This window comes from Candoia aspera, chromosome 2, assembly GCF_035149785.1.
Source record: "Candoia aspera isolate rCanAsp1 chromosome 2, rCanAsp1.hap2, whole genome shotgun sequence".
NCBI classification, from domain to species: domain Eukaryota; kingdom Metazoa; phylum Chordata; class Lepidosauria; order Squamata; family Boidae; genus Candoia; species Candoia aspera.
Window position 1 is genome coordinate 26,181,630 of NC_086154.1, and position 25,147 is coordinate 26,206,776.

The window sequence follows — 25,147 nt, forward strand, 5'->3', positions numbered from 1 at the left end:
ATAAAGAAAGTATTTTCATGTAAGAATTGGCATACATACTCCTTGTGAGTTTGTCATGTACATGTAGAAAACTTAAAGATCAGCTTCAACGCTCTGTTTTGCAACCTGAAAGGACTGGGATAGTGTGGGATGGGGTAGGGAAGACGACTTTGAGAAAACACAAGTATAGTCATGTTGTTAGTGGGCATTGTCTGCTTCCCAGAAGACTCCAGCCTAGAGGCAGAAAGGATTGTTCTCATTCTGGAAATGATTAGATGGTAAACCTTGAGGTGTATATATTTCCATCCCTCTTATACATGTTAGGCACCACACATTTTTTAAAAAGTTATCTTTTACAAATTTACTCATTAGATCAATGTTTCTCAGCCTCAGCGACTTTAAGATGTGCGGACTTCAGCTCCCAGAATTCCCTAGCCAGGAATTGAATTCTGGGAATTCTGGGAATTGAAGTCCACGCATCTTAAAGTCGCTAAGATTGAGAAACGCTGCATTAGATGAACGAACAGATTAATTTGACTATGATTGCCCAGTTAAACTTAGGATGTTCAGCTGAGAGCCATGTGCCACAAGTTCCATACATGCCTCACTTCTGAGCACTTCCTGAGTTTATTAGCCACAGCTTCCCATTATCTCCAAGGCAGGAAATTTGTTATTGGGATTGGAGCTAATCCTGATTTTTACAGTTTGTGAGCTTGGTCTGTTTCAACTGTATAAAGTACACTTTTGCGTATCTCTATTTCAATTGTTAACTAAATTGAGCTCATTATTAATTAACCCACAAATCCATGAAAAGGCATGAGAACAATATTCACACATAGCTATGATTAATAAACTGGGATGTGCTGGAAATAATCCGGTGTTTGACTTAAGCCCACAAATTACAGAGAACTTTACAAAGCCATTAGATGCTGATGGGTCTAGTTTCAGACTTTCCCACTAAGGCTATCTTTGTAGATCAGTGTAGACTTGCAATAATTTAACTAACAGGCTTGAGTTTTAAATCAAGAATAGAAGTTCCTGTCATGTTCACCATTTCAATGTGCTTGGTACATCGTAACGTTTTGCATGTCATTAGCCTGATACGTGTTTGATCTCAGAAGGGAGGACGATTCCTTTCCGGGGAGTTCTTATCTGTTGGCTGCTGGGTTGGAATGTATTTGGGTTATCTCATGTATTCAAGGTTGCTTTCCCAGGATGTGTGGAAAACGGTTACTAGCACCTGGGAGGGGGGTGGTTGCTATGGCTGGTAGGGGGGAGGGATTACGTTTGAAGCCGAGAGTTTTTAGTTTGTATTTGGCGTGCTTTCTGCCATTCTCAGCTTTCTTTGTATCTGCCTTAATTTCCCTAATAAATCAGATTTCATTTAGTAACCTCTTGTGAGTCTGAGTGTTTGGGATAGGCAACCATTACATAAAGCTGAGAATCCAAAACTTCAAATCCCGCTGGCCCCTTTCCAGGAAAAGACAGGTTCGTCCGATCCTGTGAGGGAGAGTGCTGGCGATGACCGATCCCGATGTGCTACTGGTGGAGAGTGAGGGGTCGAGTGACGGAGAGCCCGATTCTACCGTGGTGCGCCCCGACAGAGCCCCCCTGGGAGAACTCTCAGCGATCCGGGAGGAGGCGAGTTTGGGGTCGGAAGGCAAAGCTGCGGGCATGAAGACCGCGCCAGAGACCACGGTCACGACCCCAGGCGAACTGGTCACCTGGGATGACAGTCGGGGGGACTTCTTGGAGGCGAGGGGTTCATCCTGGTGGCAGAGGTACCCACTATCGCCAACGGTAGTTCAGGTGCTGCCGAGGGGGGACTCCCCCACTCCAGACCGAATTCGGGTGCTGGAGTCGAAGATGGACTCTCTGGAACTCATCCTGCAGAAAATGAGCCTGGACCTGAGTTCGCTGAAAGAGGTGCGGGAGGGGTCAAGCCAGAGGCATTCAACCCCTTCCTCCCAGGCACAGTCCCCAGAACGGAGAAGGGGAGCGCGCCCGAGAGAGGGGGACCGGGCTCCCTGAGTGGAGCTAGCGTCGCCGCCCGTCCCTGAGCGGAGGCGGGCGGGAGTTGTCAGAGCAGCTGAACCGCCAGTGGTGGGGCGCAGCCCGTCGGGAGGGGGATTGAGGGACTTCTCTGTCAAGTTCGACGGAGACCCGACAAAACTGTCGTTCTTCCTGACGAATGCCAAGGCGTACATGGAGGAGTGGGGGTCGCTTTTTCGATCGGAAAAAGCGAAAATCATCACCATTGCCACCAAGCTTAAGGGGAGGGCAGCGGACTGGTATGTACAGATGTGCCAGTCGGAAGCTCCTGAACTGGAGGAATTCGATGAATCCCTCTGGGCTCTACAGCATCATTTCGAGGATCCCTTAGCCAAGGAGCGGGCGAAGCGTGCCTTGAGAGAACTCAAGCAGGGATCGAGAATGGTGGCTGACTACGCGCTGGAGTTTAAAGCGCTGGCGGGGAAGGTGGAAGATTGGTCGCAGGCAACGGTCATAGAGCTGTTCAAAGATGGCTTAAATACCGAAGTGCTGCGCTGGTCGTTGGGACGAGACGACCCTGACAGTTTGTACGAGTGGATCCAGCTCGCTGGAAAGGCTGAGCATGCCCATGAGGTGTTTGCACAGAGACGAGCAACGAAGTCGGGGTGAGACGGAAAACCCACCTGTCCTTCGGGCTCCTTGGGAAGATCCGGACAATGTTCCTGGGAAGAGGAGAAGGAGCATCGTTACGCGAAGGGGCAGTGCCTGCGCTGCGGTAAGGAGGGGCACCGCGCGGCGGCGTGCCTGAGAGCAAAGGGTGACGACCGACAGGGGAAGTCGACTGTGAAGTCCCCTTCTCTACCGAGGAAGATGAAAGCAGCTGTGGGCGACAGTGAGTTGGAAGGCGTGCCGTTCTACGGGGACGAGGGGGAACCTGAATTGCTACAGCCGGCAGGAAACGCCAGCCACCTGCTCTAAAGGGCGCTGCAGGGCAGGTGGTAGAGGAGGGGCGCGAGCCTGTGTCGGTGAGTGGCAACTATCACATTCTCACGGTGAAATTAAAATTGGGATCCCGTTCGAAGATGATAGAAGTGTGGGCAATGATTGATTCTGGGTGTTCACGGTGCTTAATGCATCCCGACATGGTAGCTGCCTTGGAGCTACCCACATTTCCATTGCAAAGACCCATTGCTTTCACCCAGCTGGACGGATCCATGGCTGGGGGCAAACCGGTCACGCATTTCACAGGTCTAGTGGCCTTGCAAATGGGTAGCCATCGGGAAGGACTGTCGTTTGTAGTGGCTCTGGTGGGGGGTCCTTTGGTGGTTCTGGGTGTCCCATGGTTGGTCCAGCAGAATCCTCAAATAAATTGGGTCTATCGAACTGTAACTTTTAGGGATGGATTTTATCAAGCACCAGAGGGAAATGAAGCCCCAGAGGAGGTGGTGGGGGTAGCGGCAGCTGCGACTCCGCAGTACCCAACCCCTCCTCTGGAGGGTCTACCGGAGGAGTACCAGGCATTTGCTGATGTGTTTGGGGAGAAAGAAGTGGATCAACTGCCCCCTCATCGGAAAACTGACTGTGCCATTGAGCTAGTGCCTAACACCCAATTACCTAAGCCAAAGATTTACTTGATGACTCAGAAGGAACTAACTTTGTTATGGGAGTTTGTGGACAAAAACTTGGCACGAGGGTTCATTGAACCAGCTAGCTCGCCAGTGGGAGCACCGGTTCTCTTCCGTCCAAAGAAGGATGGGACATTAAGACTCTGTACTGATTTCCGTGGGCTCAATGCAATCTCGATATCCAATAAATATCCCCTGCCTTTGATAAAAGATATGTTATCACATCTGGCTAAGGGGATGATCTTCTCAAAATTGGACTTAAGGGAAGCCTATTACCGTGTGAGGATCCGGGAGGGGGATGAATGGAAAACGGCATTCAATTGCCCATTGGGAGCTTTTCAATATAAGGTTTTACCCTTTGGTTTGGCTGGGGCTCCTGGGGTGTTTATGCAATTGATCAATGAGGTACTCCATGAACATCTGTTTAAAGGGGTATTGGTGTACTTGGATGATGTATTGATTTATACTGAAACTCTGGAAGAACATGTATACTTGGTTAAGCAGGTGCTTTGCAAACTCAGGAAAGCTGAATTGTATGCCAAACTGTCTAAATTGCCTTCCATCAAACACAAATTGATTATCTGGGGTATAGGATCTCAGATAAGGGCATTGAAATGGATCTTGCTAAAATTCAGGCTATCTTGGAATGGGAAAGACCCCGCACCCGTAGGCAACTTCAAAGTTTCCTGGGGTTCAGCAATTACTACAGGTTATTCATAAGGGGGTTCGCTGAAATAGCCTTGCCTCTGACTGAGTTGCTTCGGACAAAAGGGGTGGGGGAAACCCGCCGGGTAAAAAACCCAGGCGCGCTGCTGAGATGGACGCCAGCTTGTCAGGCGGCGTTCGATAAGCTGAAGGAGTCTTTTACACAAGAGCCGATTTTACAACATCCTGACCCCTCCAAGCCTTTTGTGGTTCAGGTAGATGCCTCTGATTATTCTATTGGGGCCCTGTTGATGCAAGCCGATGGGGCGGGGTGCTTAAAACCATGTGCCAACCTGTCCTGTAAATTCTCTGAGACGGAGAGACGTTGGCATGTGTGGGAAAAGGAGGCGTTCACAGTCAAAGCGGCTTTGGACTCTTGGAGCCACTTGCTCGAAGGGGCTAATCATCCATTCGAGGTGTGGACTGACCATAAGAACTTGGAAGCCCTTAGTACCCCCCGCAAGCTGAGCCCTAAACAAGTTCGCTGGGCTCAGTTCTTTAATCGATTTAACTTCAAACTGAAGTTTATCCCGGGGAAAAAGAACTTTTTAGCAGATGCATTGTCCCGGCAACCCCAGGACTCTTGCTCAGCGCCAGAAGTGGTCAGCACACTGTGGACACAGCCACAACTGGGAATGCCGGCTGTGACTCGCAGCCAAGCCCATGCGCAGCAGCCAGCCGGCAGTGATTCAGCGCCGCAAGGCACCTTGTCCATTTTGTCGCAATTGCAACAAAAGTTTCTAAAAGAGCAAAAGATTGACACTTGGTTGCTAGCTAATAGAGACAATGTTACTTTTGACCGGGGATTCGCTTGGAAATCCAACCGTCTCTATGTCCCTGACAGTTTGCGAAAAGAGGTTTTACTCCGTTCGCACGATAAGGTTGCTGGACATTTTGGGTTTGTGAAAACATTGCACCTGGTTCGCAGAGTTTTGGTGGCCCACACTGCGCAAGGATGTGAAGGAGTATGTGGCCTCTTGTTCTGTGTGTGCTATGTCAAAACGCAAAGTAGGGAAACCCCAAGGGTTGTTGCAAGCAGTGGCTAGTCCTGCTTGCCCCTGGGAAGAGGTTTCTATGGACTTTATAGTGGAATTGCCCCCTAGTCATCAAAAAACTGTGATTTGGGTCGTGAAAGACTATTTCTCCAAGCAAGCCCATTTTATTCCATGTGTGTCCATTCCTTCAGCACAATTAGCCCGCCTATTCCTTGTAGACGTGTACAGGCTACACGGATGTCCCTCCCGCTTGATTTCGGACAGGGGCACACAGTTCACCTCTCAATTTTGGCAGGCATTTTTAAAACTTTTGGGCACTAAATAGGCATTGTCCACGGCATGGCATCCTGAGACGGACGGGGCCACGGAGGCGCTAAATTCGACACTGGAGCAATATTTGCGAGCTTTCGTGAATTATCAACAAGACAACTGGGTTGATCTCCTTCCCTTTGCTGAGGTTGCCTACAACAACGCTGTTCATCAAAGCACCGGTCAAACCCCTTTTCGCACCGTACATGGCAGGGATTTTGTCCCTATCCCTGACCTGCCCCAGCTATCCATTCCGCCGGCCTCACCGTCCGAATGGTCAACACAGCTGGCGGACTCTTGGCCGGTCATCCAGCAGGCACTAGCGGATGCCCAGTCTGCTTACAAGCAGCACGCTGATAAAAAGCGTGCCCCTTCCCCTGCGTTTCAAGTGGGGCACATGGTATATCTGTCTACTAAGTTCATCAAGTCCTCTCAACCTTCGAAGAAATTAGCTCCTAAGTTTGTGGGTCCCTTTCCTATTGTCGCACAAATCAACCCTGTGACTTTTAAACTTGATTTGCCGCATAACTTGAAACGCTTACACCCTGTCTTTCATTGCAGTTTGCTCAAACCCCTTACTCGCTCTGAACGCTGGCATGATCAACCTCCGCCGCCTCCCCCCATCATGATTGACGGGCAACAACACTTTGAAGTAAAAGAAATTCTTGACTCTCGCCGCCTTCGCAACATGCTGCAGTACCTAGTTCGCTGGAAACACTTTCCTCACCCTGAATGGGTGGCCGCTCACGATGTGGCTTCCCCTTTACTTGTTACCCGATTCCATAATGCTTATCCCTCCAAACCGGGTCCTTAAGGTTTTTTGGGGGGGGGCGGTATGTCATGTTCACCGTTTCAATGTGCTTGGTACATCGTAACGTTTCGCATGTCATTAGCCTGATACGTGTTTGATCTCGGGAGGGAGGAAGATTCCTCTTCAGGGAGTTGTTATCTGTTGGCCGCTGGACTGGAATGTGTTTGGGTTATCTCATGTCTTCAAGGTTGCTTTCCCAGGATGTGTGGAAAACGGTTACCAGCACCTGGGAGGGGGGTGGTTGCTATGGCTGGTAGGGGGGAGGGATTACGCTTGGAGCCGAGGGTTTTTAGTTTGTATTTGGCGCACTTTCTGCCATTCTCAGCTTTCTTTGTATCTGGCTTAATTTCCCTAATAAATCAGATTTCATTTAGTAACCTCTTGTGAGTCTGAGTGTTTGGGATAGGCAACCATTACAGTTCCACTATAGAATTCTATACACAGTGGGCTGTGTCCTCTGTTTGTCTATTCCATGTGCAATGTACTTTTTCTAAAACAACTGCTTTCAATTAAATGACATTATTAAAGGAACTACAGTTTTTGAAATTAATAGAAAGTGAATTATATACACTATTAGCAGTTTGTAATTTGTTAAAAAAAGTAAGGGTGCGCTATCAAGTTTTAAATAAATATGTATCCGAAAACACCAGTCAGTTCCTGAATCAAAGCTGGGAGTGTCTGCAGTTCAGAAAGGTCAAGGAGATATTCTGAGGAAAGATTTTTTTTTAAAGTTTGCTGTGAATCAGAAAAGGAGGGATAAATTAATATTTACCAATATGGGAAGGGAAAAATCAAACTATAATGTCCCACACTCTAAAATATCAAAAGTTTAAGATGTGGATCAGAAAGGCAAATTCTATGTGGAAGAGAAGTTTAAGGTTAACAGCAGCAGGATACAACAAGGGAGACAAATAAAATGTAAAATGTTCCCAGATTAAGAGACTGTACATAATCCAAAACTTGAGAAACAACAGGTACAGGAAAAAGAAGAAATAACTGATATATACCATACATGTACACTACTGATTACTGATATACAAAAGGAGTCTGACTGAATAAATAATAAAGCTTGGTGCAGACATGAAGTCAACATGTGATATGTCAAAATGAAAAAAAAAAGTAATTTCCTCTTTACAGTAACTGGTTGCACCACCTTTAGCTACAGTAGCTGCAACCAAACACTTCCAATAATTGACAATCAATGTTTAGATTACTTTTAAGAATTATGGCCCATTCCTCCAAGGCCAACTTCTACAACTCAGTAACATTTGAGGATTTTCTAGCATGAATTGCTTATTTCAGGTCCTCCCATAATATTTCTACATTGTTTACATCAGACATTGACTTGACCATTCTAAAACAATGAGTTTCTTCTTCATCATCCATCCTCTTGTAGATATGCCTGCATACTTGGGTCAATTGTCTTGCTACTTGACCCACTTGCACTTGACAAGACAGATAGCTTAATGTTTTCCTCCAGAATTCTCTCATACAAAGCAAAACTAATCTTTCTTTCAATGATGGCAAATTGCCCAGATTTTGCAAAGCATCCCTGAACCATAATGCCCTACCTCTGTGCTCAACAAACAGGATCAGATTCTTATTGTGGATGGCAGTGTTTGGTCATAATCAAACAAAACTGTAGCCATGTTGTCTGAAAATGTGATGTATCTGTCCACAGAATATACCTCCAGAAGACTAGAGGGTAATCCAGAAGTGTTTGGGCAAACTTGAGAGAAGCATTAACATTCTTCTTAGTAAGCAATGGCTTCTGCCTTATTCTATGAATCATATTTTTATCCAGTTTTTTTTTATGGTAGAGTCATGAACATTGAGTTTAACCAGAGCAAAATAGTCTTAAAGATTCTTGTGTGTTGTTATGGGTTCTCTGTGACTTCCTGGATGATTTTATGCTGCAATGTTGGAGTGATTTTGGCAGGACAGCCACTCTTAAGAAGATTCATCTGAACCCAAATGTTCTCCATTTCAAGACTATGTCTCTGACTGTGGATCGATGGAGACCCAGATCCTCATGTTTTGCAATGAATCCCCTTTGCTCCCACCTCACTTCTTCAACTAGTGAGGAAATTTCAGTAAATTGTAGCTTCCTGTTACTCTGAACTAGTGTGTGGTTAATAAACCCATCGTTAAGGTTTGCTACCAAATCCTGGCTTATTTGGAAGTATTGAAATAAAGCTCCCAATTTTGACAGAACAGGAACTTTCCTGGCTTTCTTTACTTGCTTGTAAAATGGAAAAACAAACTGGAAGCTAAGGGGCTATGTAGAGAAATATGCATTAGCTTGGCTTATTAAACCAAGCTTTGATACACTAAATATTGCGAATTACTTAATAAGGTTTACAGGAATGTTCTAACCCATCTTGCAGTCAGTCAGTCAGTTAATAGTGTTCTAAAAATCTAGTTTAGTTTAGTTCCAAAGATCTAGATTAAGCACTGAGATAGAAGATACTCCAATATGCTGATACCCAAGAAAAATAACATGTTAAAACACATAGAGTAAGTCATTATTTCATTCAAATAGTTTTCTATGTTTACTTGTAATCATGGTCAGATGGATAGTTCAGGTATACAAAAGCATCCGTAGCCATTTCCATGAAGAAAGAGAAATGAATAATATGACTTTCTGCTCAAATAAGCACCTTTTTTTCTTTTGTTTTTAGTTTAGAAGAAGAGGGTAGTGCAAAAGTAGTTAAAAAAGATTCCAAACTATTCATATATTGCGATACTTATAAAATAGCTGCTCCAGAATTACACTCCTCTTTACTGTTAATTTGAAATAACAACCTCTGTGACTTAATAACTTCAACCACATATTTTGCTGGGATTATGGTAATACAGCTGGTAAGTGCAGTTAACCAATTCAAACAAAATAGCATCCTCATAATTCTGTTTACACTACTGTGCTTATTGAACCTCATGTATTGATGCCCTTCGGAACTGATGTATGCCGCTGATCTCACACAATGGTGCAGGCACCTATCTCAAATATATAATCAAATTCCCTATGAAAACTTAGAAATTAACCCTATCAGAACTGACAAATCTATTTTATCAGTTTGTTGGAGAGACAGTACATTTGATAATGCATTCAAGGAATTTTCAGAATGCTAATTTACAGAAGGAACTTCTTCATACTCTTTTCTCCTTCATTCACCATCTCCTTGTTCCTGTTTTCTCCTTCATTCACCATCTCACCACCTCACTGTGGTAGTAGTGGTAAGAATCCGTCGGCCCAAGTGATCTAATTACTGGAAATCAAGATTCCAATGGTGACTGCATAATCGTAAATATTTTACAGGCTATGCTTTCCCTGGATATGTGTCTTGAATTTTAAAAGACAGGCATAATTGTGAAGAGACACTCGTGGCTTGGAGCTGGCTGAGCTTGTCACATCTACTACACATATATTTCTGATATTTTTCAGCCTGATTTGTAATTATGACTGAAGAATCCTTGGTGCATCTCTGAACACCAGCTTTGTGCTATGGTGAGGAGGCTGCCTGAGCCTGACTGGGCAGAAATGGCAGGTCAATAAAAACTACCACCTAAGAACAAGGCTTTTCCCAGGTGCTATCTCCAAATGGACATAAGAGGCAGAGGCAGCCCTAATAGCTGTGTACTTCAAGAGAGACAGGGAAAGAGTCTGATCATATACAAAGAGCCAGAAATCCTTCCCAGAGTAAGCCCAACAAAAATGAGAAATTATATCATATGAACTTTTGGTTCTGGCAGCACAACTGAGGAACGAATAGGAAGAGAAACAAAGAAGAACAGGGTTGTATGGAAGGAGGCGTTTTAGCAAGTGAAGCTCTTCTCACTGACAGAATGAGTGACATCTGTCAAAATTGTTAATATGTTTTCTACTACAGATTAAGGTTACTATGGTAACTAATCATTTTGGCCGGGTGAAGAGGTTGAATTTAATTGTCCCCTTTTCAGTTGTTAATTTTTGCACCTGGGGGAGAAGAACTTGCCTGGACTTGTTTTAGTTTCAGTTTCCCTTCTGTGTAGGCTTGCAGAGAATATGCAGCTGAGAGAAATCTCTCCTCTCAGCAAACAGCCTTTAAATATGTTTGTTTTCTGTAAATAAAATTATTTTTATAGAAATGCCTGGTGTGTGACTTTTCTGATCTCTCCTGGGCCAAAGGCTTTCCTAGCAATCTGCTAACAAAAATAACCTCTCCAACACATCTACTAAAAAGTACTGGAGCACTATTCTTGTATTTTTGGTTATCTTGTTTACATAAAACAAACAGCTCTGGAAAATTCAAGGATGCCCCTTATCACTTAAGCCCCATTCAGGGGGTTACTACAGTCATGATGTCTGCCATAATGTAAGTTTCCCATTTTGGAGCTGGAACCATCAAAATAGTGATTTCCACCCCTTGCTCTTCATGCATCATTCTATTAAAGTGCTCTCAAAAATAATATAGACAGCTAAAATGGGGCAGCTCAGTATACTGGGTTTTAAAGTTGCCAGTTGCAACATCTCTTCCAATGTCTAGGGTAAGATTTTTACTCTGCAACTGAATTCTAAAATACTCAAGCTATTCAAGAATGACAGTAGATATTCAACACTGTTCAAGCAAAATGTGATAATCTCTGGCATAATCTATGATACTGAATTGAGAAATCCCACTATGGGGGGATACACAGTGAAATACACAGATACACAGACACAAATAGTGAAAATCAGAGATAAAGAAATGATCAGCATTTCCAATGATCTGCTTGTTATTTTGGTGTTGCAGGTAAGAGAGGGAGAGGGAGAGATGTCCGAAAGAGACATGAAGCCAATTCAAAGAGCTGCAGGTGATTAAACACACCAAGGGCTTGAAAAATGATCAGTACAATGAATAAAAATGGAGAATCTTTGATTACAAAGTCACTAGAACAGAGGGTGACCAACATCCTGGGTGTGTTTTCAGTCTGGAGGCTGCACTTTGTGCTATACCTGGGGGCACAGGAGGAATGACCAGAAATATTATTACATGATAATTGGCAGAATTATTTTCAGACCCATGCTTTAGGAAGATTAAGGGGATGAAATGCATGCATTATAATGTGTAGTAGCTAAAGGCACCCATTTTGTCTCTTAGCCTCTCCAAATAGAAAAACTGATCCAACATTTGGAGGGAGGTTTCAAAGGATGAAATAGGTGCAATTAGAGTCTGCAAAGTTTAAGGCATCATTTCATCTATTAATCTCTCATCCAAGAAACACTTCTGAAATATCACCCTACCTATCTTGAGGTTGGGGTCTGAAGCCACAAATACAGTGCTAAATTACTACCTTCCAGGATGACAGGGCCCACCTTTGCTAAAGACAAACAGTACAACCAATGTGGGAATGTGCACGTTCTTTCCAAGGCTACATGCTACAGAATAGGCAATGTGGTAACCATAGGTAGTCATGTGCTTATGAATCCCTCCTCTGATACCCAGCAGACTCATCAGCATTTATCCAACATTGCCTTTTGGCCCCATATTGGAGCCATAGGTTTTCTTGCAAAATTAAAATAATAAGACAAGGTAAGCTGGAATAGTACAAATATTTTAGTAGATCCAGGCTAGAGAAGAAGCAAACCCACCAGTTGGCCTTTTGATAAATCAATAATCTGTGGTGGCCACATTCACCCTATCAGCCATTTTGCAAATAACCAACCCCCACCCCATGCTATTTTATGGGAAGATCTCACAATCACACAAATACCCAACTGAATCCACAAGCCCCAAATATTGCCCATTTCTATTTCTAGGCAACTTGGGATGAACTCTGTGAAAAAAGATAGATGGAGTCCAAGGATGAATGGCTCTTCCTTCATACATCAAAGCACTGGAGAACACAGAGAAACAAAAGTGTATTTAAGTTCCAAGAATTAGGTGAACTTCACTGTAGTAATAGGAAGGTGAGCATAATAACTGAAGCAAGGTGACAGCAAGTCCCTTCTTATGATTCTGTGATAAGATGATCAGCTGAAATGGTACTAAAAGATTAGACAGAAATGAGACACATTAAAAAATCAGCTGACTGACAAGTTCAATTTTTTCATGACAAATGGGTATTTTAACTTCTCAACAAACAAGCAAGCAAGCAAGCAAACCCCCATCTAATCCTATTCAGGTCAAGGAAGTTTAAATGCCACCTATGCCTGTAATAAAACCATCAATTTCTATGTAGTGTTTATATCTGAAAAAAAATTAACACCACAGGCATTTTTTTTCCTAATGCATTTATAGATATAAAGAGTCAAATACCAGGACCAGGCTTAACTTAAACTAAGATTATGCATTATTTTGTTATATTTATACAATGCTCTTTAAAAATATTGAAATTAAAAGCCAACAGCCATAATTTTTTCAGCCAGTTTAAACTAATGATGTACGTTTAGACACAAATGTTTTAAGTAGAGTAGTTCGGTAGTAAAAATTTTTTAAAATACCTATTTGGGACCTACCTCCTCGCTGTACCAGCAGGGTCACCTCACTTCCTTTAGGACATTCAATCAGCATATCCACAACTTGGTTGTGAGTTAGATTCTGCACATTCTTCTTGTTGACTTCAACTATAAGATCCCCTTCTTTTAGGCCCCGGCATCTTGGGCTGTCAACAATTTGCTTCACTCTCTGTCCCCCACCCCCAGGACTGTCTGCTATAGTAAAGCCAAAGCCCATTGGCCCTTTAATTATATGTACAGTTATGAGTTCAGGTTGCGTTGCTATAGAAGAAGCCAAAGATACTGTGTCGTTGGGGTAGCCGTGGGATCCATTGGAAGAAACCTCAGGGGGACTGCTAGGCCTCTGCTCTTTCATCCCATTTACTTTCCCTGTTTTACTACCATGGCTTGCTGGAGAGTCGTAGTTTTCTTGCCCATTCACAATGATTGGTTCTTTATCCAAAATGGCCACAGATGTCACCAGGCTTGTGTTGGGATCATCTGGGTCAAAAGGCAGAGGATAGCCTCGGCACAGTTCTAGGTCCACACTGGCACCAATAGGAATGGACTGGAAGATTTTGACCACTTGGGCGTGGGTATGGCCCAGGACACATGTGTCATTCACGCTGACAATAACATCTCCTACAGAACAAATGGTTGAAACTCTGTTAGTTTATACATACAAGCTTCTTGTTTCAGCGTATTAAAGTACAGCAAAAGGAAGGAGAAGGAAGAGGAGCAAGTAGTAGTGGTAGTTTTACCAAATATATATTGCTGAAAAGATCTGGAAACTAAACATAGTTAAAAACTTAGGGTGATCATTTTTTTTAAATGCATTGTTCAGGGCAAAGTATCCAGGAAGCTCATTTATCTTGGCATCGAATAACCCACAATGCTATGTAACAGAGAAATTTTTAATGTTAGAATCCAAAGATTGACTTTAGCCCATCAAAATGTATACCTATTAGGAAATTATAACAATTTTTCTTTTTTGTGCAATTAATACTTATATACCCATTTTTCCATCACCACGAATTCATGAGAAAAGGTGGCAAAAATCCAAAGCAGAATATTAATCTAATTTAGAATTACATAGAAGAAACTCAGAAATGACCTTATATAACTAAGCTCATGCGCTCCTGGGGTCAAAATACTGGGTTTGGATCTGTGTTTAACTCAGTGGGTGATAGAATCCAATGTTTTGTGTGCATACTTTTCTTGCACATCAGGAATTCCTTCTGCACAGCATTTTTGGGACATTTGTGGGAACGGGGGGAGGAAGAAGAATCCATTCTGCTAATGGACATCATTCTACCAGTAGAATGTCACCATTGGATAGAAGTTCCCATTGGATCAACAAGGCTAATTATTTTCCTTGGATTCTAAAATTCCCCATGAAGAAAGTGGGAACAATGACAGCATGCCACATAAACTGGAGGGAACACTGTTATAATAGTAAATATATTCCAACATGGAAATCATCAAATATTCCTAGAGTAATGGAACTTTCATTCTTGTTTGAGAATAAGCTAACTTATTGAGAAATACTTTCAAAAATGTAGAATCATTTTCTTGATGACTGGAAAAGACTGCACTGGTTTCAGCAGACAACCTTTTAATCAACAAGAGAGATTAGGGAATTCTTGCTTTTAGTTGCTTTAAAGTGTCTCAAAAATAATTTTGATAGATTGGGTTACAGTTCAGTTCACTTGGGAAGAAATATTTTGATGTTTTTATTTTTGAAAAAGAAATCTTACATAAAACTCTTTTGCCTGCTGGGCTATATAAATGAGGTTTTAAGTAGATACAGGATTATCCTTCAGTGTCCTGGAAATTTACTGTTTGTATTTTTAAGCTCGAATATGTTTTTCTCCCTTCAAAAGGTTTGCTAAGTGCAGCAGTACTACATTGTATGAGTTCAATTATGACTTAAATAGTGAAGGATTTTGCTCTGAATTCTGTCTGTAAGAATGGCAGAACATTTTGGCCTTGACACAGCATCTGTTCCAGAGTAGACTCAAACTTTTAGATTTGATTCTCTGCTATGTTTATTAAGAAATTCTGCAGATTGTAATGTTTTGCTGCTAAATTGGTATGGCTTTAAACCTGCTTGATGTTTTTGAAAAAAGAAACACACTATAGCCATGATCTTTTCTTAAAAAAAAAAACTTATGCCAGAATAGAACCATTGAGGTTTAAATTCTGGTAGAATACTAAGTTTTCCCTAGCATTTTATTAGTTAAAGGTGCTCTTGATTGAATATTTCATGATTTTTATTAGACACTGAAGATGGTTAGATGTAAAGAGGCTGAGTTATACACAGTTATGACTGCTGCTCTCTATTATCCCTTCTCCTCCTCCTCCTCCTCCTGTTTTTTAATGCCTTTGAGTCAGTGTTAACTCCTGGCAACTGCCTGGACTAGTCTCTGTAGCTTTCTTGGCAAGATTTTGGAAGTGGTTTGCCTTTGCCTGGTTCTTCCTAGGGCTGAGAAGGAGCAACTGGCCCAAGGTCACCCAGCTGGCTTTGTGCCTAAGGCGAGACTAGAACTCACGGTCTCCCGGTTTCTAGCCTGGTGCCTTAACCACTACCCCAGACTGGCTCCATTGCTCCTCCTTACCTCATCAAGGTTTCATGAAAGGTAGCTATCGTAGTGGCTGACATGAAGTTTTGTAGGGGGGAAAAAAAACCCCAAGCCAATCATGATTTAAAACAAGGCACCCACACCACCCAGAACAGCTGGAACAATGTACTGTAAACATCTTCTAGATTTTATCTCAAGCAGCCTGTTTTATTATTTATTTGTTTGTTTGTTTGTCAAATTTCTCTGCCACCCATCTCGCGTACAACGACTCTGGGTGGCAGAGAAATTGTTACTTCCCTTACTTTGCTTTGAGATAGAAATTAAGGCAAACTAACAGGACTGAACTTCAGGTGACTCCGCTGTCTTTCCATGGCTAATCTCCCATTAAAGCAGAGAAACCAGGAGTTTCCTCTCATGCCTGACAGGCTACCTGTTTCCATTTTGCCATCCAGTGCTGCAGGCCCATCAAGCACCAAACTCTTTATCTGGAGAAATTCATCTGGTTCGTCTCCGCCGACCACAGTGAAGCCAAAGCCTCTGCTGCTTTTCCTCAGTTTGGTGTGAATGAACTTCCCTTTCAGTTCAGATGGGTTCCGGGTGAAAAATGGTTTCCCTGCTGTGAAAGTTTCAGAAGTTTATGAATCGGGAAAAATAAACGCACTCAATTCTCAACAGTATCCTTCTCTTCTCTAACTTCTGCCAGCAGCATAATGAACTAACTCTCATCAGGAGTAAATGTTAGAACTTGACAGAGCTCTCCTCTTCTGAGAAGTTCTTTAGACACTCAAACATTGAAGAGCACTAGGTGTGTGTATGAAACAGGAAAATGTATTGTTTCAAACTCAGTACCAACCCGTGGGGTTCTGCTAAATAATTTCAAGGTCAGCCAAAACTCAGCAGAACTGTAACCCAGAAAACACTGGCCTCCCCACTTCTCAATTTTCCCAGTACCTTGATTTTCTCACTTTGGCTGCTACCACTGATGCCCCAGAAGGACACCTGCCACAGGACTACCCACCCTTTAATCTTCCCAGGCCTCCTTCCCTCCCTCCCCTCAGCTACCAACACTGCTGCTATTCCAGCATGACTTATCACACTGGCCTATCAGCTGATCTTCCCTGCACCTTCCCTTCCCCCTGTAATGGTATGTGGGAATGACCTTGGGAGATGGGGGAAGAGCCGCAGCCTAGACAATGGTCTGATAAAAAAAATCTGAGTCAGAAGGAGGAGGGGTGGAGAAAGAGTCTCAGAAGGGATCCTCCCTAGCTTTCCGGACAGCAAAAGTGAGGGACGGGAGGGGTACTTTTGGACTTGCAAGATTGTGTTAAGGTAACCTTACCATAAAGACGGAATTAGTATTCACCATCCTCATTCTTGTCTGGACTACCTTGAAGGGCTAACATCAATCTTGCAAGTCTCAAAGTACCCTTCCTATCCCTCATTTTTACTCTCCCAATAACTAGGGAGGGTCCCTTCTAAGATGCTTTCTCCAGCTCCATCCCTCCTTCAGACTCAAATTTCATTTATCAGTGTTGTCTAGGCTGTGGATCTTCCTCCTGTCTTTCAAGGTCATTCCCACATACCACTACACCGCCCCCCCCCATGACTAAGGTCCTTCATTTTCTCCCTGTTCCTCTCCACCCCAAAAACAAAAGAGTTCCATTTCTTCCCACACATAAACTAAAATGGCTGGACCAAATACAGACCACCCAAAACCAGTTTTTCCATGAACAGAACAGTTCATATTTGGCGCATTTAGCACATCCCTAATAAAATCCATTGTAAGGAGGAATCTTGCAGTAAGAACCCTTTACTGGAATTAACAGAGTAATCTACCCAGGAAGAAGATAAGAAAGAGTAATATAATGGAATGACATTTGTAAGTTACAGAATTGTCTTAGTAATACAGCTAGCTTTGAGCTGCAAAGGGCCTCTATTTTGTCTTCTACTAATTAGATAATACTAACAAACAAAAGAATCCAAGGGCTTTGGGGGTGGTTATACGTGCAGAGATGAAGTACATTTATGACAAAAACTACTGATTGTACTTATAACCAGGGCACTATGGAGAATGTGGTGACATTGCTTTGACAGCTGTTGCTTTCCCAGGCAGTTGATGTATGAACATATGAAGTTGCCCTGAACAAAACCAGACCACTAGTCCACCAGGGTTTCAGTGATTTTAAATGACTTCCTGGTATCACTTAAACCCCATTCAGGGGGTTACTACAAAAAAGAACACACTATGCAAGCTTTCTTGGTAAGTTATACACATTCCCAACCTGCCATGCTACTCAAGTGAGATCAAGTCTCTGCAGGGAAAAAGCCTACAAATATACCATTGCCTACATACAAGCTTTTCTTCTGCATACATCACAAAAGCATTGTTGATGGGGGAGAAACAAGGTGGATTGAGAAACTACACACCCGAACAGGGCTCACATAACCTTGGGAAAGAACCCTGAACTTGGAACACCTGCACACACTGTAATCAAATCAAATCTTTATTACAGTCATAGACTAGCAGAGACTACTGAACTAAGAATCTTTCTCTCTTTCATCATATTCATATCCACATCCACAAAATGTTTAAGAAGAAATGTGGATGGTAGTTCTAAAGTCAGTTTTTCCCCATTTGCCTTAGAAAGCATGATCAGACAGGAGTACCAGATCAGCTGACTGTTTTCAGCCTATCCTATGGGCATCAGATATGAACACTGCATTAAATAAAATAGAAAAACAAAATCCAACCATGTTTAGAAATGATACAGATGAGGTTGGTGCTGATCCTAAATAGACATGGCAAGCCGTGACCATTATTTCCCTAAGGATAGACAAGTTGAAGTCGATTCCAAAATTATGTATGGTAATAAGTGTATCTTTATTTACTTGTTTGTTTATTTGTTCATTCTGCTTATAGGCTCCCCATTCTCAAAGGCTCTGGAAAGCTGACAACGTCAACCTACAAAATAATGATTCCCAAATCCCAACTAAATATAAAAATAAAAGGATTAAAATATGAAACCCCCAAAATACACATGTCAGTTGCCTACAAACCCCAACTTCAATTACAGTATGTGCAGGATAGAACAGGTCAATCTTCATAATTTTCCTGAAGCTCAGGAGGGTTGAACCTAATCAAATCTCTGCCAGGAGGGAGTCCCAAAGAGGAGTGGAGGTGGGGGTAGATATTGAAAACACCCACTTCCAAAGCCTTGTCAGGTGACAATCCCATAGGAAACATCAGGAAATTAGAAACACAAGTCTATAGAAAAACAACCCACACTAGCCAAGTGCTCCATTATCAAAGCAACAGCCCAACCTCCCACAAGAGGACCTGTGCAAGAACATTACTCAGACAAGTACAAACTCACTGTAGCAACCTAGAACAGCAGACAGGAAAAACAGACCTATACAACATTTTCCAACAAAATGGATACCCATGCAACTTTATCAGATAGTGCCTGACCACTCAACCCGCTACAGCACAACCAGCATAAGCTATGAAAAGGATAACACTACCATAACATCTCCAAAACAACCAATGGACTGTTACAACCACACGGCATCATCGTAGCACACAAACCAACTAAAACTCTTCAAAACATCCTAAGTAACCCAAAAGACCCAGTAGCCCAAGAAGAAAAAACAGGAGTCATCTGCAACATACGGCGTAAGGACTGAAACAGCCACTATATAGGACAGGCAGGCAGAAGACTAGCAGAGCGCATCCATGAACACCAACTAGCAGTCAGAAGACACGATGAGAACTCCCTAATCTCACAACCCATAGACAGACTCAGCCATAGTTTCAACTGGGAAACTGTGAGCATCCTAGACCAAGACAAATACAAAAATGCTAGGGAATTCCTGGAAGCTTGGTATTCAGACACATCAGCCATCAATAGACATACAGAGAAAAACCACATTTACAAACCATTCAAAAGAGACAATAAAAAAGCTAAGAAGGAAACAAAAGGACCAGAACACACCCTCTCCAGCAGCCTACACCCAGATCAGCAGGGATTATCACCAGACAAACAATCAAGCAGGAAACAATATCCTAATCAAGGAACTACCAAGGAGAAAGCCACACCCCCACCAACACTGGCAGGGCAAGCTACTGTATATAAACAGGGACCAAACCCCACACTCACTTGCACTGATGATGTTACCTTAGTTGGGTAATGAAACGTCTGCAAGCAAACAACCAAGCTCAAAGAGCACCACAGTTCAACCGTGAGCTACATATATTCTCTTCTATTGGAACATTTGAGGAATGTTAGCTGGGGATGTGAAATGTATGTGTACTTTTGTATGCAGTTAATGCCAAGTTGTTGGTGGAGAATCAAGCAATTTGCAGCAAGTGTTAGCTAGACTATATGATGCAATGAGGAGCATGGATCTGAAAAGAGGCATGGAAAATAGAGCAGATATGTTATACATAAAAGGTGAAAAACTAGAGCAAGTGGATAAATTTGCGTATCTTGTTATAAGGTTTAATAAAACATGGGAGAATGGATAATAAATGTTTAGATTTCCAAAAGCTGGTAGCAAGGTAGTAGGCAGTACAAGGTCTGTGCAAAGAATGTTTGTTGAAAGAAGTAAAAATGGTTGTGCATAAGAGTATACTGCTGCTCAATGTATTTTATGGAAATGATAGTTGCGTATGTCAGGAAAAACATAAAAGTAAGTTGAATGCAATAAAAATGAGGTACTTAATGAGTATGTATTTCTTGACTTGACTTGACTTGTTTGTATGGCCACCCATCTCACCTAAATGACTCTGGTATGGTAAAACAAGGAGGGACATGAACAAATAGGAGCTATATCAGTGTGAATTGAACACAAAAGTGATTCACTAGCATGAAAGAGGCAAGTTGAGGTTGTCTTGTCACATGGAGAGAATGAATATGGATTGAAATTGAAAACTTATGAAGAATGAATGAAAGGAGACGAAGAGCAAGACTGAGAAAGTTGTGGTTGAATGAAGTTGATGAGATCTTCAGAAAGAGAGAGGTGAGGAGTTAAAGAACAAAAGACAATCTATGAAGTGGTGTATAAATGGGACAAAACTAAGGTTTGTTTGCAAGGCTGCAAAAGTATGGAAAGGTATCATTGCTATTAACTTGATTTAGTTATGATTCATTAACATGTTTGTTCTTTAACGAAAAGGTGGATGCATCTGAGAGGAACAAGACCCCAGGTTTCTGTTGAAGTAAAACCCTTCAAAAATGCTGCAAAGCTTTTTAAAAGTATACACCCTGGCAATTCTAATTAATGGACAATTATGTATTGTGCATTAAATAAGTTTTAGGGGAACAACAATTAAAAGGCAGAATTTTCTGCATGAATGGACTACCTTCTTTTTGACTGGCTACTATAGCAGAAAATCTCTCCAAATGGATTTTTTTATAATTCCAAAGGAACCCAGGAGGAGTTCCACGGCATCATTTACATTATTCAACCACAATGAAATGGAACGAATAATAAAATGTAACAGGATTTGGCTTGCATATATGTACACTCTAATTCAACAGGAACAAAAAAAAGTTCTAAGTTGTTTATTTCTGAGTATTCCAAGCCAGAACATCTTCAAGACTTTCTTCTTATATTAATGGTAGATAATCAAAAACAGAATGATAATTACTGTACTTATCCTTTCTTCAAAGATAAACCTGTTCACAAAAATTAGACCAGATCACTGATCCATTTAGTTCAGTACCTTGCTTCTGATTGTGTCTAGGAAGACCTTAAGTAGGGGATGTGGTAATACCCCTACGCAGTCCCCGGGGATAGTCCCTTTCCATCAGGCATCTGAGTTACCACCCTCCAGTTTTCATCACTTCTTGTTGCATGCTATTAATAACATACTTTATATACAATAACCCACTGAGCTTCCATACTGCTAATACATCTGGTTCATATCAAGCTGCAGATGCCCAATATGCTCTAATTCTCCCTTTCCTATTGCAGTTTGGCACCACCAAACATGTTGAAAGGGGTAGACTCCTAAGTGCAGCTTTTCACGAGTGCAGGATACTTCAGTGGAAAAGAAAGAGTACAAAGCATCCCGCCTTAATGTCTTCCAAACCCTGAATCTGGGCATTTCATTCCTGCTTTGAGCACCTCAAAGGATGGTAAGAATGTAGTGTTACGTAAAGTGATATTTTTCTTGGAATAGAGGCAGCATCACAGTTAGTACTAAAAATGCCATATTATTACATAGTCCTAAATGTCTGCCTGAAATTCTGTAACAGTTTAGACCAGAGTTTCTCAACCTTGGCAACTTCAAGGTGTATGGACTGCAACTCCCAGAATTCCCCAGCCAGCATACTGGATGGGGAATTCTGGGAGTGGCAGACCACACATCTTAAAATTGCTAAGGTTGAGAAGCACTGGTTTAGACACACTGTCTAGTTTAGTTTAGACACACTGGAGGAGGGAGTAGATGTGCCAATTGAATATAATCTTACACAATTATATTATACAACACATGGTCTTCTCTGTTCCTGCTATTCCAGACTTTAACTTATTGGAAAGTTACTTTCTAGGATGAAGAGAATAGTAGGAATTATAATACTGAATTAGTAATTTTCTCTTCTTTCTTCTGCTGTTCAATCGTGTCCAACTCTCAGTGACTGCCTGCACCAGTCCCTGCAGTTTTCTTGGCAAGGTTTTTCAGAAGTAGTTTGCCATTGCCTCCTTCCTAGGGCTGAGAGAAAGTGACTGGCCCAAGGTCACCTAGCTGGTGTTGTGCCTAAGGTGGGACTAGAACTCATGGTCTCCTGGTTTCTAGCCTGGTGCCTTAACCACTACCCCAAAGTGGCTCTCTTTTTGGAAAGTTACTTTCTAGGATGAAGAGAATAGTAGGAATTAATACTGAATTAATAAGTACTATGTTCTTATTTGGAGATGGTGATAGTGGTTGTGATAGCTCCAGAAGTGTCTAAGCTGATGAAAGCCAGTAAGGACACCAAACACTCTTGGAGGGAGATGTAAAGTTGGGATGAATGTTCTTGAAGGTCCTAAGAGAATTGTCTTGGATAAATAATGCTGTTCTCTAACACTTTTTTTAAATAAAATAAATAACACTTATAGCAATTTACCTTGTACTGGAACATCTCTAACTGTCTCCTGGTTAGTGGGAACGTGGTTTGCAACAACAGGAGGGGCAAGAGGGGGATTCTCTTCAGTCCATTCTGGAAAAAAAAGAAAACAAAAAGAAAACAGAGTTTTTATTCTTTTATTTTAACCATTAAAGATTCATTCTATCATCCAAAGGGTATTTACACGCAGACTAGGATATGCAAAGCCCAGTGGTTCATGTGTTGTTTTTCAAGTGCATCATTTGGAACAGGAAGTGTTTTGTGTTATTCTATATAGGCTCCAGCTCCACAATGAACTGTGTTCTATCTCTAGGCCTCAGGCCCCTTCCTTTGACTTCCCTCAGAAGACTGGTCACAAAAGATTTTGAGGGCATCTCTCCAAGTCTTCTCAGGAAAAGGAGTAGAAAATAGTGATCCATCACCCTCAACTAACTGCCTATGCTGATCAAGCATAGGCAACAAGATTAAGCAAGAGCTGGAAACATGAATGGGAGACTAACCAGTGAATTGAACATATTGGCCGTAGATACAGGATAATTTATTAGCTGCATCATTACATATCACTGCAGGGGTAGACAAGATCTTAGAATACACGTAGGTTATTTAGACTACCATCCTAACATTCATTTATTTTGCATATCAGTAAATGGATGGAGAAAAATGATCAATGGAAGAAAAACACTTGAGACGTAATAGCTATGATTTATCCATTAAACGAATTCGCCCACCAGGAAATATTAGGAATAATGTTTTCTCTGTGTCTTTCCTATATCAGAAATAGATAAGTAAATAAATAAATAAAAATCTATCCTGTATTTCTGTATACCACAACAGAGAGAACCTGAGATTTCTTTTCCAAACTGGGAGAAGCAATCGCAGAAGCAGCATCTACGCTGGATCGATGGCAAAAAAAAAGAGAAAGCATATGGATATCCGGACTACAGGGTTAATGTTTTAGTACCAATCTTAAGAAATCAGTGCTTCTTTCATACTGCATCACCTATTCAGATTATTCTCTTGATTCTGCTACATATACATGGGAAATAGCTCTTGATTCTCCACCTTTCCCCATTAATTTCTGCGCATCCTACCTGGACCACTAGAAAGCACCTGCTGAGGGTTCCTTCTATCTTTCTGTTCCTTCTATCTACCTCCTAATAGACGGAGGGGGCCCAACAGAGAGCATTTTCTGTAGCAGCTCCCCTCCTCTGGAACAGCTTGCCCCAAGGAGCATGTTTGGCCCCCATGCTCATGGCTTCTAGAAGCAAGTGAGACATGGCTTTTCTTTTGGGGATGGATTGTTCTATAGCAATGTTACTTCTACATTTTGATCATTTTTAGCTTTGTATTTTTAGTCTTTTTTTTTCTTATTCAGTTCCTGCACTCTGTAAGCCACCTTAAGTCTGGCTGATTTCAGGCAGTCAGATAAGAATAATAAAAACACAAACGAGAAAACAAACAATGCTACCTTTTTGAAACAAGTTATACTAGTCTGGGATAATTTCTGTCTGCTTTGGAATAATCTTAATATAGTTAGGTGATGATCTGTGCATACAGAATGCACTTGTATTAGCTTAAGCTGCACTCAAAGTTTTCCTAGCCTTGCAATCTTATATTTTTGTCTTTTATAAATAAGTTTGTGTGTGTGTGATGACAATAATTGAACATGGGACTTTATGTATACCAAACATTAGCCTCTATTCCTTCTACAAAGAGTGCTTTAAACATGTCTCAAGCATGCATATTTCAAGTTCAAGTTTCAATGGTTAAATCACAACCCCATAGGATTCCCACAGAGACTCCACACATAATTTTCCTAATAGTTTCTGTGAGCAGATTATTTGCTTTAAATGTTCCTAGTTAAGTAACCTCAGGTTCCCTGTGTCTTCATGCAGGAAGGAAGCCAGACCTGTCCAGAAATTGATCAAAAATATGAAGCTTTAGGGAAGTGTGTATGTATGGCATTTAGCAAACGTTTCAGCCCTGGTGATTCTACCCTGGAGGTGCCAACCTTCAGGTGGTTGTGCTGGTTGCTGTGATGGTGGTTGTTGCTCAAGCTGCTTTTTCCTTTTTGCTTCCAGAACTGGATTCTCATATTGCGTTTTCCTGTTGACGTGACTAAAAAAAAGAAAGTTCGATTATTAATAAGAAAACTCTTGGTGCAAAGTGCAGAAATGATAGGGAGGCTCAAGAATAATTAAAAAAAAAAACAGGGCAAAAGTTAGATGCAAAATCTGTGGGAGTAATGCTCCTTTACTTGGTGCCAAATGCTGATCTGCAACAACTTAATCTGGCATAGCAACTTTCAAATATTCTAAAGAAGCAAATTCTCAGATAGGCTGCCATGGTTTGACTTGGTGAAGTTACACAGACTTAGTTTCATTAATCAAAATACTGGATGATCATAAATCACACAAACTGCACTTCATCTGCTAAGGGGGAAAAAAAATTATAAAGCTGCCTGAAAGACTGCTAACAAGCTATGGGCACAGGACTATAAATTAATAGTCCCAACAGAAATCTCTTAAAATTAGCAATTGGAAGTTCTCAGATCTTTCACCATAAATTCAGGATAGAAGACTG

General features: G+C 41.8%; 1 protein-coding gene across 7 annotated transcripts in view; it reads right to left on the bottom strand.

Annotated features, from left to right (window-relative positions):
• Positions 1-25,147, bottom strand: part of MAGI1 (membrane associated guanylate kinase, WW and PDZ domain containing 1) — a 478,937-nt gene that overhangs the window by 79,271 nt on the left and 374,519 nt on the right. For all 7 annotated transcript variants that reach the window (XM_063291537.1, XM_063291536.1, XM_063291535.1 and 4 more), the window contains exons 9-12: positions 24,576-24,682; positions 22,565-22,657; positions 15,886-16,071; positions 12,895-13,515 (exon numbers count right to left, since the gene is read on the bottom strand). In XM_063291537.1, the coding sequence (XP_063147607.1) occupies positions 12,895-13,515; positions 15,886-16,071; positions 22,565-22,657; positions 24,576-24,682 (1,007 nt within the window). The remainder of the gene's footprint in view (positions 1-12,894; positions 13,516-15,885; positions 16,072-22,564; positions 22,658-24,575; positions 24,683-25,147) is intronic.